Source organism: Stegostoma tigrinum, chromosome 34 (genome assembly GCF_030684315.1).
Source record: "Stegostoma tigrinum isolate sSteTig4 chromosome 34, sSteTig4.hap1, whole genome shotgun sequence".
Classification (NCBI taxonomy): Eukaryota; Metazoa; Chordata; class Chondrichthyes; order Orectolobiformes; family Stegostomatidae; genus Stegostoma; species Stegostoma tigrinum.
In genome coordinates, this window is record NC_081387.1 from 3,032,029 (window position 1) to 3,051,063 (window position 19,035).

At 46.9% G+C, this 19,035-nt stretch overlaps 1 protein-coding gene across 1 annotated transcript in view; it reads left to right on the plus strand.

Annotated features, from left to right (window-relative positions):
- The first annotated feature begins 14,413 nt into the window (after window positions 1–14,413).
- Window positions 14,414–19,035, plus strand: part of LOC125467695 (zinc finger protein 91-like) — a 104,268-nt gene continuing 99,646 nt past the window's right edge. The window contains exons 1-2 of the mRNA XM_059639404.1: window positions 14,414–14,628; window positions 17,480–18,993. Coding sequence (XP_059495387.1) covers window positions 17,942–18,993 — 1,052 coding nt within the window. The 5' untranslated portion in view covers window positions 14,414–14,628; window positions 17,480–17,941. The remainder of the gene's footprint in view (window positions 14,629–17,479; window positions 18,994–19,035) is intronic.

The following is a 19,035-nucleotide window of genomic DNA, read 5'->3' on the forward strand; positions in this document are numbered from 1 at the left end:
TGTTAAACTGGATCTATACACAATCATTGTGTGGTCTGAGGCTTCATTCACTGTCTCTTAACTGATTGAAAAATCGCTCATTATGTCCAGTCAGGTTCTCAAGGTCCCACAGAATGAGTTTGCTCCATTTCTGAAAACTGTCCAGTACAAATGGCTTTGTAATCTTCTTCATGGTTTTTAAATGTTGAATGTGGTATTCTCTTAACTTGCATGTGGTCTTGCTAAAGAATGTGTTACATCCCGTTTTAAATGTGGAGACATTATTCCTTTGAGTTAATTTCACTGTTACACCTTCTGGGTGGAAGAAATTATCCCTCAGTTCCCCTGCGGATGCAGTGGGATCCCAAGAGATTTGAGGATGTACCAAGTTTTTTTGCAGCTTTAGCACCTAAGGTCACTCCTGTTTGCAGATTTTCTGATGGAGCAGGAGGCTTGATGATCTCAAGAATGATTTGGCACACACCTCACAGTTATATCGTTTTTGGTGCATATGAAGATATGATGATGAAAAGAATGATCTGTTGCACAGCTCATATTTGAGTGAGTTTTCCCTTGTGTGAAGGTTGATGACTACTCACACCCAGATCAGGATGAAGACTCTCCTACCTCACTGGGTTTGAATGGTGCTGTCTAAGGATCTTCGCTGAATTTCTGCAATATACACTGCTGCTGCTGAGAGTTGGTGGGGGAGGGAGTGGATGCATGTTGATGTTGTGCCAATTAAGGGGACTGCTTTGTGCTGGATAGTGTCATGCTTCTGAAGTGTTGTTAGGGTTGCACTCATCCAGATGAGTCTCTCAGTTCTTTCTTGAAAAAGTGGGACAACATTAGCCACCATCCAATCTACAGGAACTGATCCTGAATCTATAGAATATTGGAAAATGATTACCAATGCATCCACGACTTCTAGAGCCACCTCCTTAAGTACCCTGGGATGCAGACCATCAGGTCCTGGGGACTTATCAGCCTTCAGACCTAACAGTCTATCCAACACCATTTCTTGCCTAATATTAAATTCCCTTCAATTCGTCCATTACCCTAGGTCCTTCAGCCACTATTACATCTGGGAGATTGCTTCTGTCTTCCCTAATGAACACAGATCCAAATTACCTATTCAACTCTTCTGTCATTTCCTTGTTCCCCATAATAAATTCACCTGTTTCTGACTTCAAGGGCCCAGTTTTAGTCTTAACCATTTTTTGCCTTTTCACATACCTAAAAAATGCTTTTACTATCCTTCTTTATATTTTTGGCCAGTTTTCCTTCGTACCTCATTTTTTCTCTGTGTATTGCCTTTTTAGATATCTTCTGTTGCTCTTTAAAAGCTTCCCAGTCCTCCGGCTTCACACTCATCTTTGCTATGTTATACTTCTCTTTTATCATTATACAGTCCTTAACTTCCCTTGTCAGCCAGGCTGCCCCTGCCTCCCCTTAGGATCTTTCTTCCTCTTTGGTATGAACTGATCTGGCACCTTCTGCATTATATCCAGAAATACCTGCCACTGTTGTTCCACTGCCATCCCTGCTAGGGTATTGAACCACAACTTTGTCCAGCTCCTCCCTCATAGCTCCATAGTTCCCTTTATTCAACTGCAATACTGGCACTCCCGATTCTCCCTTCTCCCTCTCAAACTGCAGATTAAAACTTATCATATTATGGTCACTACCTCCTAATGGGTCCTTTACTTTGAGGTGCCTGATCAAATCCAGTTCGTTGCACAACACCAGATCCAGAATTGCCTCCTCCCTGGTAGGCTCCAGTACAAGCTGTTCTAAGAATCCATCTCGGAGGCACTCCACAAACTCCCTTTCTTGGGGTCCAGTAACATCCTGATTCTCCCAGTCTACCTGCATGTTGAAATCTCCCATAACAACTATAGTGATACCTTTGCGACCAGCCAATTTCAACTCTCGATTCAACTTGCACCCTCCATCCTGACTACTGTTTGGGGGCCTGTAGATAACTCCCATTAGGGTCTTTCTACCCTTAGAATTTCTCAGCTCTATCCATACTGACTCTACATTTCCTGACTCAATGTCCTCTCTCGCAAGGGACTGAGTATCATTCCTAAGCAATAGGGCCACTCTACCCCCTCTGCCCATCCATCTGTTCTTTCGATATAGCTTTGAATATTCATTTCCCAAGCCCTGTCCACTTGAAGCCATATCTCAGTTATCCCCACAACATCGTACTTGCCAATTTCCAACTGAGCCTGAAGCTCATCCACCTTATTTCTTATGCTTCGTGCATTCATATATAATATTTTTAATTTGTTACTCCCCTCACCCTTCCTCACAATCCCTATTTCACTTGGCCGTTGTGTATGATCCCTTCTTGAGTTTTCTGCTCCATTGATTCTGTTGTCTTTCTTAACTTCTCACTTTCCCTTTAACTTCATTCTTAAATTTCCAGTTTGTCCTCTCCCCCCCACTACTTAGTTTAAACACACCTGTGTTGCAGTGGTAAATTTGCCTGCCTGAATGCTGGTCCCCCACCTATTAAGATGCAACCCGTCCCTCTTGTACAATTTATCCTTACCCCAAAACATATCCCAATGATCCAAGAATTTAAATCCTTGCTTCCGGCACCAGTTCCTCAGCCACACATTCAAGTCCATTATCTCCTCGTTCCTGCCCTCTCCAGCCCAAGGAACTGGAAGCAAACGGGAGATAACCACCCTGGAAGTCCTGCTTTTCAGCCTTCTTCTGAGTTCTCTGAAGTCCCGCTGTAGAATGCTCCTCCTTTTCTTCCCGACGTCATTAGTGCCGACATGCACCACCATCTCTGGCTCTTCACCTTCGCCCTTGAGGATTCCCTGCACACTATCAGTGACGTCCTGGATCCTGGCACCAGGAAGGCAACACACCATCCTCAAATCCTGCCTGTTGCCACAGAAACCCTTTTCAGTCCCTCTCACTATGGAGTCCCCTATTACCATGGCTCTGCATGATGTCTGACTCCACGGCTCTGCCTCTACAGCAATTTTTGACTCGCAGACCTGTCCACCTTCTCAGACTGGCAGTGTCATCTATCTCGACAGTTTCCAAGAGAGTCAACCTATTTATGAGAGATACTTCCCCTGGGGTCTCTTGTACTTCATTCATGTCTTCCCCTTCGACATTCCCCTTCACTTTTCTGGTATCCTTGGTGTAATGACCTCGCTGAAGGTCCTGTCCAGAAAATTCTCGTTCTCTTGGATGAGCCTGAGCTCATTTAGTTCTTTCTTCAGTGCTGCAACAACCTTCTTCAGAAGCTGTCTGTGTACACACTTTCCACAGCTATAGGAGCCAGAAACATCGTCAGTGTCCCTGACCTCCCACATCATGCATACAGCACAGTGAATCAGCTTGGCAGTCATGTCTTCACCTCTTCAACAGTGGCGTAATCTCCTCACTAAGTCTCTTCGCCGAAAATTCCTGAGCCAAAGCCTCGCACTTTACTCACCAGGCACTTCCCTCAACCCTTTTTTTTGCTGTGAGTTTGTGGACTCTTAATTAGGTTAGAGGAGGAGGGTGGGAGGGAGGCCTTACCGTGTAGGACCTGGGGCCGAGAACACACCTACTTAAATAGCACTCACTTATCTTCCCAACAGCCTCTCTGCTCCCGCCACTCTCTGCTGCAAAAAAAGTGGCAGATAGTGGAATTTGAATTCAATAAATATTTGGAATTAAGAATCTAATGATGACTGTGAATACATTGTCAATTGTTGGAAGAATTTGTCTGGTTCACTAATGTCCTTTAGGAAAGGAAGCTTCTGTCCTTACCTGGTCTGGCCTAAATGTGATTCTAGACCAACAGCAATGTGGTTGAGATAACAAGGTGTGGAGCCCAGTGAACCCTTGGGTCTAGGCCCAAAATGTCAGCTTTCCTGCTCCTCTGATGCTGCTTGGCCTGCTGTGTTCATCCAGCTCTACACCTTGTTATCTCAGATTCTCCAGCATTTGCAGTTCCTACTATCTCTGAAGCAATGTCGTTGACTCTGAGCTGCCCTCTGGGCAATTAATGCTGCCTAGCCAGTGACACCTCATCCCATGAATGAATTTTAAAAAAATACCACCTCCTGAAAGTTCTCCTCCAAGCTACTCACGATCCTGACTTGGAAATATATCACTGTCCCTTCACTGTCGCGGAGTTAAAGTTCTGGAATCCCCTCCCTAAGGCCATTGTGGGTCAACCTACAGTATATGAATTGCAGCCATTCATAAAAGGAGCTTTTCACCATCTTTTCAACGAGGGACAGGCAATAAAATGCTGGCCAGCGATGTCTTTGTCGCTAATGAATAAAAAAAAATCCTCAAGAGATCAAAATTCGAGGAGTATGGAGATCCTAGAGTGATGGCCATCTCGGTGATTGACAATCTTTACACTTTAGAGGGTCCTGGGTTTAAGTCCCACTCCAGGTCTTGAGCACTGAGGCTGACACTGAGTGTTGTAGTGAGGGAGTGCTGCACTGTCAAAGATGCCATCTTTCAGATAGGATCTTAAACCAAGACTGCTTCCGCACTCTAATATTATTGCAGTATTTTGCGGAACAGGGGAGTTATCCCTGGTGTTCTGGTGAACATTAATCTCTCAATCAACACCATGAAACCAATCATATTCTCTGTTCATTATCACATTGCTGTTTATGCAGTCAGTGGTTGCTTTGTTTGCTACAAAACATGATTGGCTGCAAAGTACTTTGGGGCACCAATGGTCATTGAAGTTCTACTTAAATGCACTTTTTTTTGTTTTCTGAGGAGATTATAGAGATTGAGATGATGGAAGATTTGGAGAAATTTGAAAAGGCAGGCAAATCCAGATTCTGATACACAGAGTAAACTGACCATTCACAGTGCACAGGATAACAAATAGCTCCCAGCACACATACAAAGAACTGAACAACAGGAAATCAGTAAGAACCCTCAGACACCCTGCAACTTCCGCATAATTACACCTCACCTTCTCATATTCAGGAATGAGCCATCAACAAAACTCAGCCTGGAAATCAGAACAGAAATACTTCCAATAAACACATTCAATATTCAACACACAGCTCCAGTCCAATAATTTAGCACAAAGCACCGAGTAAACAGTTCTTTCAGCTGGATCTTGTCACACACCAGAAGGGACATTTCCACCCTTGACTGACGTCTCTCACAGAAAATTCAAATATTTCTGGACTAACATGAGTCGCCCAAAGCTTGGGAAACTGATTGGTGAAATGGTGGGCACATTGAGCAGCTCAGGTTGGGATTTAAACTTGTCATTGTCCCATCTGAATAAAACCTCACTTAAAACCGTAAGTACCACCAACTCACTGGCCCCTGCCACCCACAAGAGAATTCCTGCGCCTCCCAAATCCCGAGTCTGTCCCTGCCCCTCCCCCACCATGCACCCGCCGCCATTGACCATGAGGACACGGCCGGAGACCCACCGATGACGTCACATCCGCCTCCGCCGGCCACAGAACTTCCGGAACCGCTGTTGCAGTCACCGCCTCCACTTCCAGGTACAACACCTCACACACCACCCTCACCGCAGCTGCTGCCGCCCACCCCGCTCCTCCAACCGCCGACGGAACCCCGCCCACGGCCGACGCCGATGGAACCCCGCCCACGGCCGACGCCGACGGAACCCCGCCCATAGCCGACAACCTCATCGCTCCGCCCACAACCTCCACAGCCAGCAACCCCAGAGGACACAGCCACACTGAACCCTGCCGCATCTTCACCATCCCCCCAGACCTTCCACTGACTGAGGACGAACGGTCAGTCCTTAGTAAGGGGCTCACCTTTGTCCCCCTACAACCACACATCAACGAATACCAGTCACGGTTGGACATAGAGCAGTTTTTCCGCCGTCTTCGCCTCCATGCCTACTTCTTCAACCGGGAACCTAACCCTCCCTCCACTGACCCCTTCACCCGCTTCCAACACAAGTCCTCCTCCTGGACACCACCCCCAAGCCTCCTACCCTCCCTCGACATCTTCATCTCCAACTGCCGTCGAGACATTAACCGCCTCAACCTCTCCACCCCTCTCACCCACTCCAACCTCGCCCCCGCAGAACGGGCAGCCCTCCGCTCCAACCCCAACCTCACCATCAAACCCGCAGACAAGGGTGGCGCAGTGGTAGTATGGCGCACTGACCTCTACATCGCCGAGGCCAGACGCCAACTCTCCGACACCACCAACTACCGCCCCCTCAATCATGACCCCACACCCGAGCACCAAACCATCATCTCCAACACCATTCATGACCTCATCACCTCAGGGGACCTCCCACCCACAGCCTCCAACCTCATTGTTCCCCAACCCCGCACGGCCCGTTTCTATCTCCTTCCCAAAATCCAAAAACCTGCCTGCCCTGGTCGACCCATCGTCTCAGCCTGCTCCTGCCCCACCGAACTCATCTCCACCTATCTGGACTCCATTTTCTCCCCTTTGGTCCAGGAACTCCCCACCTACGTCCGTGACACCACCCACGCCCTCCACCTCCTCCAGAACTTCCAATTCCCTAGCCCCCAACACCTCATCTTCACCATGGATGTCCAGTCCCTATACACCTGCATTCCGCATGCAGATGGGCTCAAGGCCCTCTGCTTCTTCCTGTCCCGCAGGCCCGACCAGTCCCCCTCCACCGACACCCTCATCCGCCTAGCTGAACTCGTCCTCACCCTCAACAACTTCTCTTTTGACTCCTCCCACTTCCTACAGACTAAGGGGGTGGCCATGGGCACCCGCATGGGCCCCAGCTATGCCTGCCTCTTTGTAGGTTACGTGGAACAGTTCCTCTTCCGCACCTACACAGGCCCCAAACCCCACCTCTTCCTCCGGTACATTGATGACTGTATCGGCGCCGCCTCTTGCTCCCCAGAGGAGCTCGAACAGTTCATCCACACCACCAACACCTTCCACCCCAACCTTCAGTTCACCTGGGCCATCTCCAGCACATCCCTCACCTTCCTGGACCTCTCAGTCTCCATCTCAGGCAACCAGCTTGTAACTGATGTCCATTTCAAGCCCACCGACTCCCACAGCTACCTAGAATACACCTCCTCCCACCCACCCTCCTGCAAAAATTCCATCCCCTATTCCCAATTCCTCCGCCTCCGCCGCATCTGCTCCCACGATAAGACATTCCACTCCCGCACATCCCAGATGTCCAAGTTCTTCAAGGACCGCAACTTTCCCCCCACAGTGATCGAGAACGCCCTTGACCGCGTCTCCCGTATTTCCCGCAACACATCCTTCACACCCCGCCCCCGCCAAAACTGCCCAAAGAGGATCCCCCTCGTTCTCACACACCACCCTACCAACCTCCGGATACAACGCATCATCCTCCGACACTTCCGCCATTTACAATCCGACCCCACCACCCTAGACATTTTTCCATCCCCACCCCTGTCTGCTTTCCGGAGAAACCACTCTCTCCGTGACTCCCTTGTTCGCTCCACACTGCCCTCCAACCCCACCACACCCAGCACCTTCCCCTGCAACCGCAGGAAATGCTACACTTGCCCCCACACCTCCTCCCTCACCCCTATCTCAGGCCCCAAGATGACATTCCACATTAAGCAGAGGTTCACCTGCACATCTGCCAATGTGGTCTACTGCATCCACTGTACCCGGTGCGGCTTCCTCTACATTGGGGAAACCAAGCGGAGGCTTGGAGACCGCTTTGCAGAACACCTCCGCTCAGTCCGCAACAAACAACTGCACCTCCCAGTCGCAAACCATTTCCACTCCCCCTCCCATTCTTTAGATGACATGTCCATCATGGGCCTCCTGCAGTGCCACAATGATGCCACCCGAAGGTTGCAGGAACAGCAACTCATATTCCGCCTGGGAACCCTGCAGCCATATGGTAACAATGTGGACTTCACCAGTTTCAAAATCTCCCCTTTCCCTACTGCATCCCTAAACCAGCCCAGTTCGTCCCCTCCCCCCACTGCACCACACAACCAGCCCAGCTCTTCCCCCCCACCCACTGCATCCCAAAACCAGTCCAACCTGTCTCTGCCTCCCTAACCGGCTCTTCCTCTCACCCATCCCTTCCTCCCACCCCAAGCCGCACCCCCAGCTACCTACTAACCTCATCCCACCTCCTTGACCTGTCCGTCTTCCCTGGACTGACCTATCCCCTCCTTACCTCCCCACCTATACTCTCTCCACCTATCTTCTTTACTCTCCATCTTCGGTCCACCTCCCCCTCTCTCCCTATTTATTCCAGAACCCTCACCCCATCCCCCTCTCTGATGAAGGGTCTAGGCCCGAAACGTCAGGTTTTGTGCTCCTGAGATGCTGCTTGGCCTGCTGTGTTCATCCAGCCTCACATTTTATTATCTTGAAAACCCCACTTAATACAGCTTTTGTCTCAGTTTCTCTGATAAATGCTTGACATACAATGTGGGAATATCAGTTTTCTGAGAAAATAGAAGGAAGAGTCAAAATGATCATGCCTGATCATCCAATTCATTACCCTATTCCCATTTACTACCAAGGTCCTTTCTTCCCTTTCATCCGAAGAAATATATTTTTCTTGAAAATGTTCAATGCTTTGACCTCAATCATTTTCAGTGGCAGAGAATTCTATAGGTCTGTGGAATTTCACTGTGAAGAAATTGCAGAAGAAACTGGTCGAAGAGTAATACCCGTGAGGTTGGTATTACCATCATAGTAGGGTTTCCAGCCACTTCCCACCCGAGAGGCCATCGTTCTTGTGCTCATCAAGATCATTCTTTTGCTTGTCATCATTGTCCCCCTTCTCATCCTCCTCATTATGTCTCTCTTGTGCTTCATATTGAATCATCATAGCACAAGAAGTTGATTTTTTTTGTTTCATTTATTCATTCATGATATGTAGGTGTCATTGGCTGGACCAACATTTAATGCTCATTCCTAATTGCCCAGAGGACAGTTAAGAGTCAACCATACTGCTGTGGCTCAATGGTCACATGAAGGCCACACCAGGTAAAGATGGCAGATGACCTTCCCAAAAGGATATTAGTGAATCAGAGGGTTTTTCCTCATAATCTGCAATGGTTTCATGTCATCATCAAACTCTTATTTCCAGTTTATTATTGAATTCAAACTCCATCATCTGCCATAGCAGGATTTGAAGCCAAGTCCCTGGGTGATAATACTACTTGACCATAACCTATCCCAGTCGTGGCCTTAAGTATGAGCAGTTTACCTTCTGCCACTTGCCAACTTTCTCCCCATGATCTACAACATTTTTCCCATCTTGAAAATGACTAATTCCTTCTTGAATCCTCTAGTAAACCTGCCGCCACTAGACTTTCAGGCGGTTCCAATCTTCAGTCCTCCCTGCATGGAACGTTTTTTTTCTCACAGGTCGTCGTTGCCTTTTGCAAATGACATCTGTGACATCCCTGATACTCTGGGAAGGAAGAGCATGATGACAAGGAACTTAAGGGAGACTATAGTGAGGAAGGAAGAAGGAGGAAAGTGGAGGTTTGGACTGAAGGAACGTTCAGCCAACGGGGTCGAGGAAGGAAAGACTATAATCCTGGTTCCCGCCTCCGGGAGGGCGTCATTTACAGAGGCGCACCTCCAACGCCTGAACCGTCCACGTGACATTCGCTCCGGCTCGCGCGCTCTCAGGTTCGAACACTCAAAGGCTGGGGGCTAACAGTCGAAAGTGCGGGTCAGAACTACAATTCCCGTCAGGCGTCGCGTGCACGCTTCATGAAACTTCTACTGCTGCCACTCACTACGCAGGTGCGGGTCACACAAGCAGCATGGGTAATGTAGTTCAGAGCGGGATTCTGAGGTGTTTCGGTAACCGTGGGGGTTTTAAACGACCTCAGTGAAGGGGGAGCTTTCTGGTTTTGGGGCTGTAATTCAGTTAATGTTTGAGGAGATGGCCCATCCCTCACTCCATCAAACACCGGAAGGCACTTCCAGAGAAAATCTCTCCAACAATTTCTCACCAAATGTGAGTTTTTACTGCAATGTCCGAGATATTTCTGGAGATTTTGGGTTTTCACAAGATTTTGGGACAGAGCTGATAAATGTTGACATCTATTCTTCTTTTAAAGATATTAATGTCTCAATATAAAACATTTCAACGAATAATTACAGGAATATTCTGTGAGGAAGGAGTGGAAATTTTGGATTATTTTGTGTGAAACCCGCTCTAATGGTCAGTTTAACAAGATAACAAAGCGTAGGGCTGGATGAATGGCTACTTCATGGGGCTAGTGCGGCCTCATTTGGAATATTGCGTGCAGTTCTGGTCGCCCCATTACAAGAAAGATGTGAAAGCATTGGAAAAGGTGCAGAGGAGATGTACCAGGATGTTGTCTGGTCTGGAGTGCAGGCCCTATGAAGAAAGGTTGAGGGACTTGGGTCTGTTCTCATTGGAGAGAAGGAGGCCGAGAGGGGATTTAATAGAGACGTACAAGATGATCAGAGGATTAGATAGGGTGGGCAGTGAGAGTCTTTTTCCGAGGATGATGACTTCAACTTGTACAAGGGGGCATAGCTACAAATTGAGGGGTGATAGATTTAAGACAGATGTCAGAGGCAGGTTCTTTACTCTGTGAGTGGTAAGAACGTGGAACGCCCTGCCTGTCAATGTTGTTAACTCAGCCACGTTAGGGGCATTTAAACAGTCCTTGGATAAGCACATGGATAATGATGGGATAGTGTAGGGGGAGATGCTTAGATTAGTTCACAGGTCAGCACAACATCGAGGGCCGAAGGGCCTGTTCTGCACTGTATTGTTCTATGTTCTATGAACATAGCTGTGTTCATCCAGCCCCACACTTTGTAATCTTGGATTCGCCAGTATCTGCAGTTCCCATTATCTCTAATGGTCAGTGTGATGTGGAAATTGTGGTCACAGCTTTTATAGAGACATAGTCAGTGTCCAACATCTGTTGTCATTCCATCAGATAAATTACATCCCCATGTTAGTGGCTCATTAAAAACCAGCAACCTGCTGATAAGTTTTTATGGTCAATATGTCCTTTTGACTTTCGGTCATTGCAGCAGTAAGGTGAGGGGTTCGAGCTGCAGGCTCAGAGCTGAATCCCTGGTTGGTTTGGTTTCCAGGTACAGATGCATGGCAGGAAAGAGCGCACCACAATCCTGGATTTTACATCTCAGACTTTTGGAGGGTATGCACGCTCTTACCCAGATCATGGGGAATTTTGGTTGTGTGTTACTGAGGTTCTGTGATTTTCAATATCCGTAATTATTCTTGCCCTTTGTGTTCAGGTCAGTTCCTCAGAATCCAGTAATATTGTCACATATGGAGTTCCTCAGATGGTGAGTCTGTTATTAATCAATTTTAAAAGGCTTATTCACAACACTAATATTTACCAATCTCTGCTCCTGCTCCACCATGGAGCCATTTTCACAGCTACAGGTGGCTCCCAGTGACGCCAAAGATATTAAAATCAAAGCAGGTTCAAGTTGATGAGGAGAGACCTGAGGATGTGGTTTAATTGGACTTCCAGAAGATTTTTCATAAGATCCCCGCATAAAAGATAGCATATTAAGTTAAAGCACATGGGATTGCTGGTGATCTACTGATATGGATTAAGAACTTGTTAGAAATCGGAAACAAAGAATAGGAATAAACAGACTTAGTAGGAATTGCACATGCTGCAGAATTTGAGATGACGAGGTGGAGAGCTGGATGAACACAGCAGGCCAAGCAACATCAGAGGAGCAGGAAAGCTGATGTTTTGGACCAGACCCTTCGGAAATGGGGGAGGGGAAGGGGATTCTGAAATAAATAGGTAGAGGGGGGAGGTGGATAGAAGATGGATAGAGGAGAAGGTAGATGGAGAGGAGACAGACAGGTCAAAGAGGCAGGGGGTGGAGTTAGTAAAGGTGAGTGTAAGAGGGGAAGTTAGGGAGGGGGTAGGTCAGTCCAGGGTGGACGAACACGTCAAGGTGTCGGGATGAGGCTAGTAGGTAGGAGATGGGGGTAGGGCTTGAGGTGGGAGGAGGGGATAGATGGGAGGAGTGACAGGTTAGGGAGGTGGGGACAAGCTGGGCTGATTTTGGGATTCATTTGGGGGAGGGGAGATTTTGAAGCTTGTGAAGTCCACATCGATATCATTGGGCTGCAGGGTTCCCAAGCGAAATATGAGGTGCTGTTCCTGCAGCCTTCAGGTGGCATCGTTGTGGCACTGCAGGAGGCCCAGGATGGACATGTCGTCTAAGGAGTGAAAGGGGTGATTGAAATGGCTTGTGACTGGGTGGTGCAATTGTTTGGTTTGGTTTCCCCAGTGTAGAGGAGGCCATATCTGGAACAGCACATACAGTATACCATATTAGCAGATGTGCAGGTGAACATTTGCTTGATGTGGAAGGTCTTCTTGGGGCCTGGGATGGGGGTGAGGGGGGAGATGTAGGGGCAGGCATAGCACTTTCTGCTGTTGCAGGAAAAAGTGCCGGATGTGGTGGGCTGGAGGGGTGTGTGGGGTGGACAAGGGAGTCATGGAGAGAGTGGTCCCTCTGGAAAGCAGGTAAGGGTGGGGAGGGAAACATGTCTTTGGTGGTGGGGTCGGATTGCAAATGGCAGAAGTATCGGAGGATGATGTGTTGGATCTGGAGGTTGATGGGGTGGTACATGGGAATGAAGGGGATTCTGTTTTGGTTGTTATTGCTGGGAGGGGGTGTGAGGGATGAGTGTGGGAGACATGGTCGAGACGTTCTCGACCACTGAGGGGGAGAAGTTGCGGTCCTTGAAAAACAAGGACATCTGAGATGTTTGGCAGTGGAATGCGTCATCCTGGGAGCAGATGCGGTGGAGACAAAGGAACTGCGAATAGGGGATAGCATTTTTGCAGGAATTTGGTTGGGAGGATGTGTATTCTAAGTAGCTGTGGGCATTGGTAGACTTGAAATGGATAATGGTTTCCAGATGGTTGCCAGAGATGGAAATCGAGAGGTCCAGGTGGATGCCAGAAGCTCAAACAGTTCATCTACTTCACCAACACCTTCCACCCCAACCTTAAGTCATGGGAGGTGTTGGTGAAGTGGATGAACTGTTCGAGCTCCTTGTGGGAGCATGAGTGAGCGCCGACAGTCATCGATGTAACGGAGGAAGAGGTGGGGTTTAGGGCCTGCGTAGGCCACGTAACCTACAAAGAGGCAGGCGTAGCTTGGGCCCATGTGGGTACCCATGGCCACCCTCTTTGTCTGTAGGAAGTGGGAGGAATTGAAAGAGAAGTTAAGGGAAACTGCAATATCTTCACGTTTGCAGATGACACAATCTGGGTGGGATAGTTTACTGTGAGAAAGATACAGAGATGCCTCATTGTGATTTGGACAAGGTGAGTGAGTGTGCAAATATGTGACAATGAACTGTAAATGTGAATAAATATGAAGTTATACACTTCAGTAGTAAAAATAGGAAGGCAGTTTATCATCTGATTGCAGCTGCTGATGAAACCTGGGTGTCCTTGTACGTCAGTCATGGAAAACAAGTATACGGGTGCAGCAGATAGTGAAGAAGGCAAATGGTATGTTGACCTTCATTGTGAACGGAGTTAAGTTAAATAGCAGGGATGTCTTGTTGCAATTGTACATGGCTTTGGTGAGACCATATCTCACGGAATCACGAATCATAGAATCCCTACATTGTGGAAACAGGCCATTTGGCCCATCAAGACCACACCTACCCTCCAGAAAGCATCACACCTAGACTTACCCCCTACCCTGCCCCTGTAACTCTGCATTTTCCGTGGCTAACACACCTAGCCTGCACACCCTTGACATGATGGGAAATTTAGCATGGCCCATCCACCTAAGCTGCATATCCGTGGACTGTGGGAGGAAACTAGAGCAGACCAAGGGCGAATGTGCAAACACACAGACAGCCACCCAAGGCTAGAAACCGAGATGCAGTTTTGGTCTCATTATCTGAGGAATGACGTCTGGCTATGAAGGAATGCAACCTGTCCGTCTTCCTCGGACTGACCTGTCCCCTCCCTACCTCACCACTACCTCCCCACTCATCCTCTCCTCCCCACCTATCTTCTCCTCTAACCATCTTCAGTCCGCCTACCCCCCCCCCCTCCCTATTTATTTCAGAATCCTCTCCCCATCCCCCTTTTCTGATGAAGGGTCTAGGCCCGAAACATCAGCTTTTGTGCTTCTAAGATGCTGCTTGGCCTGCTGTGTTCATCTCGTCCCACACTTTGTTATCTTGGATTCTCCAGCATTGACAGTTCCCATTATCTTCTTCAGGAAACTCATGTTGCTGCAGAAATATTTGCATTGACTGTGAGAGACGTGAATCAGACAGTCCCGCCCACTCTGCTCATTCTCTCCTCTTCCTCTTCCAGAGCTGGTTCACTTCCTCTAGGGACTGAAAACCAAGTGAGGAGATGGTGAGTGAAGGAGCAGCTTTTATACAAATTGTATCCCATAATATCCACACCAGTCTTCAGGCAGTCTGACTATCCTGTGGGCAGTTAGGCGTGGAAATGTCCCTTATGCTTGTGAGAAGATCCAGCTGAGAGAGCTGTTTACTCGGTGCTTTATGCTGATCTGTTTGACTGGAGCTGTGTGTTGGATATTGAGTGTGTTAACTGGAAGCATTTCCCTCCTGAGTTCCAGGCTGTGTTTTGTTGATGTCTCATTCCTGAATATGAGAAGGTGAGGTGCAGTTATCTAGGAGGTGCCGAGTGTCTGAGGATTCTTACTGATTTCTTCTTATTGAGTTCTCTGCGTGTGCTGAGAGCTGGTTATTATTCTGTGAATGGTTAGTTTTCTCTGTGTGTCACGATCTGGAATTTGCATGTCTTTTCAAATCTCTCTGAAGCTTCTCACCATCCTATCTCTGTGATCACCTTCGATAACAAAAACGGGCTTTCATCTGGAAACTTCAATGACCTTTGGTTTCCCAAAGTGCGTTGCAGCCAGTTAACGTCCTTTCAAATGTGGACACTGGATGTTGCGTTTCCTACAGCAATGTTTGGACAGCAAGTTCCTTCAAGCAGTAATGTGAATCTATTTTCTTCATGGTGTTGATTGATGAACTCTCCTGTTCTTCTTCAAAATACTGCCAGGGATCTTTTATCTGATGTTAGAGAGTGCGCATGGTGCTTTGGTTTAAGATCCGACCTGAAAGACTTCATCTTTGACAGTGCAGCACTCCTTAATTAGAACACTGCAGTGTCAGCCTCAGTACTCAAAACCTGGAGTGGGACTCGAACCACGACCCTCTAGAGTAAAGATTGACAGCCACCATGGACCTGCACCCCTCTAAGTTCTCCACAGTCCTAGAAATTGGATTTTAGAGGATTTATGATTTTAATCCTTCTACCATTGGATCCTAAGCATTCAGCAGCCTACACCCTAAGCTCTGGAATTCCATCCCTAAATATCCGTTTTTCTCCCTCTCTGTCTTTCAGTAAGGCACTCCTTAAAATCTAGCACTTTAACCAAGTTTTTTGTCATCTGTACTCAGATTACCTCATGTGCCTCAGGATCAAATATTGTTGACACTTCAGCAAAACACTTTGGCCATTGGACTATGTTGAAAGTGCTATATAAATGCAAGTTGTTGCTGTCTTCTGTCATTTTGTACAAATCGGGAAGTGGCTGGTGTTCAGTTAGGGCAGGAGAACTTCATAAATCTCCATTGTTCTTGTTATAAACACTGACACCAAATCAAATGTGGAAATATCCAGATATTACTGGTGAGGTTTTTTTAAGAGGAGGGTCTTAAAGTCAGAAGGTGAAGTGGAGAGGTTTAGAGAGAGAATTCCAGAGGTTGGGGTCTTGGCAGCTGAAGGAATGGCCACCAGTGGTTGGTAATTAAGATCGAAGATGCTCATGAGGTAGAATTGGAGAACTGCTGAGATCTCGGAGGGTTGTAGGGATGGAGGAGATTACAGATGTAGGGAGGAGTGAATTCATGGTTAATTTGAAAACAAAGAACAGAATTTTCAAACCAATATGTTATCAGGTATGTCATCATATATGTTTGGTGAGGCAGTAGAGTGATAGAGTCATACAGCATGGAAACAATCTCTTCTGTCCAACTCGTCCATCTCAACCAAGTTTCCCAAGCTAAACTAGTCCCACTTGCCTACGTTTGACCCATTTCCCTCTAAACCTTTCCTATTCATTTACCTATCCAAATATCTTTTAAATGTTGTATCTGTACCTGCGTCTGCACTTCCTCAGGCAGTTCATTACATATCTGAACCACTGTCTGTGTGAAAAAGTTACCCCTCAAGTCTCTTTCAAATCTTTCATCTCCTCTTAAAAATATAGCCCCCCCACCAAGTTTTGAACTCCCCCATCCCAGGGAAAAGACCTTTACTGTAATGAGATTTCTCATTATTAGACTTTGTAGGGATAGTTTATCATTGTTTGTTTGGTCACCTCTGAGGGCAGTTCTAAGTCAACCATGTTGTTTGGGACTGGAGTCACACGCAGACCAGACTCGGCAATTGTGATGGTTAACCTTTTCCAAAGAGCAATATTAAGGTTTTAGTACAAGTTGAATATTTTCATGTTTTTATTTTCATTGTATTCTGGAATTGATTAAATTTCACAATATGGAGTGGTTGACATTGAGAGCAGAGATGCCTTTGAGGGGAAGGTACATAAGCATATTAGGGAGAATGGAACAGAAGGATCTGCTGATTGAGTGATATGAAGAGGGTGAGAATAGGTTCCTAGGAAGCATAAATATCAGCATAGACCAGTTGGGCTGAATAGCTTGTTTCTCTCAGTAATTTTATGTTTGTAACTTCCCATCATTCTTTTTGAACTCTTAATCTCTGAATTGTTAATTCCGCACCATAGCAATTTCGCTGCGCAACTGGGGACTCATTTATTCAAATATTTTTTAATCTACCCTTTAAAGATTTGGTCTGAAGGCTTAGGCCTTTCCCAAAAGCTTGGGCTTGGGTTTGATAGTTTTGTCCAGTGCCGTCACGAACAGCTAACTTTCGGATATGTGGTCTGAACGAGTGCAGTGTGTCTAATTTCCCATGATTAACTAGAACCTTTCAATCAGCTACAATGAAGCAATATTTTCTTCAGCTTTTTGCAGTTCCTGCTTGGTGTTTTTTTTCCTTCAAATAATCTTGAAAACAAGGAGAAAAATTTCTAAATATCCATTGATTTGACATATCTCCTGTGTGTTTTCATATTAAAAACATATTATTAGTGTAAAACTGCTTTTCCCTAGAAGTAATGAGTTCATAATAAATTACACTGTCTTTTCCTTTGTCCTATGACACCTGCGAAGAAGGGAGAAAAGGTAGTAGCCATAATATCTGATCTAGGTCACTGTCCAGACCCCCTGCTGGAAACAGAGGATGCATGACCATCAAGTGAGGAAAAAGAAAGGACTTGTATCTGAATACCCACACAGGGGAATAGCAGACTGACACTCACTGTGGAACAGTCTGGAACTGAGGAGTCAGTTCTTTCAGCAAAGGAGACGAGGGAGTCGGAGGAAATCATGTTTCCTTTTCCTGTTTTACAGAAGGATTGCACCGTACCATACCAGAAAGTACAGAGAAGATAGACACCGCAGATACATCTTGACCATCACCCAAGGAACAACTGCACAGCTGTGGGAAGATATCCAGTCCCTTCACAGCATTGCTCAACACAGAGGTGGTTGGGCAGTGAAGCCATCATCTGGAAATCAGTCGGGTCTGGGGAGCTTTGACATATCATCAGATTTGAAACTGGTCAGTGGTGTGGAGCCTTCCATCAGAACCAACCTTTCTGAAGGTTTGGCTGTGGCTGATCAGTCAGAGTGAGGCTGGGCAGAAATGTCAGTGGAGTCCAAGTGTGGTGAAAGCCTCATGATCCACTGACTCATTTTAACGGGTGAGAGTCTGTTCAAGTGTGACGTGTGTGAGGAGGGCCCTGTGGATATTTACGTTCTCCTAACACATTTGGTGAATTTGTTTAAAAATTCTGTCAACACGACTGGCAGATGGAAGAGAAACCATTCAAGTGTGAAATTTGTGATAAAACATTTGTGAAATTATACACCCTTCAAATACACCAGAGAGTTCACACGGGGGAGAAATCCTTCAAGTGTGAGGTCTGTGACCGATCCTTTGCACACTCATCAACACTGGTGAATCACCGACGCATTCACACAGGAGAGAAGCCTTTCAAGTGTGAAGTGTGCAACAAATCCTTTTCTAAATCATGGAGCCTGCTTATGCATCAACCCATTCACACAGGAGAGAAGCCATTCACGTGTGAAGTGTGTGACAAATCTTTCTCCAAGTCATCAGCTCTTCGCCTGCACCAACGTACTCACACAGGGGAGAAACCATTCACATGCACAATATGTGACAAATCATTCTCACAGTTGCCGAACCTCCACACACACCAACGCAGTCACACAGGAGAGAAACCATTTATCTGCGAGGTGTGCGACAAATCATTCTCTCAGTCTTCACACCTTCGTGTACACCAACGCATTCACACTGGTGAGAAACCATTCACGTGTCCTGTGTGCAACCAGTCATTTTCGCGGTCATCAACCCTCCTTGACCACCAACGCAGTCACACAGGAGAGAAACCGTACACGTGTGGATTGTGTAACAAATCATTCTCACGGCCAACGCACCTTCTTGAACATCAATACATTCACACAGGGGAGAAACCTTACACATGTGAAGTGTGTGACAAATCATTCTCAGACTCATCAACTCTCCGCACCCACCGTCGAATTCACACAGGGGAGAAACCATTCACCTGTGAGGTGTGTGATAAATCATTCTCTGAGTTATCAAAACTCAGGAGACACCAGAGGATTCACACAGGCGAGAAACCATTCAGGTGTGAGGTTTGTGCAAAGGCCTTCACCCAATCCTCCACTTTCCAGAGGCACCAGAGGATTCACACAGGGGAGAAACGCTTCCAGTGTGAGATTTGTAACAAAGCTTTCACACGCTTATCAAACCTAGTCATCCATCAGAAGATCCACACTGGAGAGAAAGTCTTGGAGTGTGATGTTTCAGCAAAGCTTTCGTGACATGTCACAGCCTTCTGATTTACTGAAGAATTCGTGGG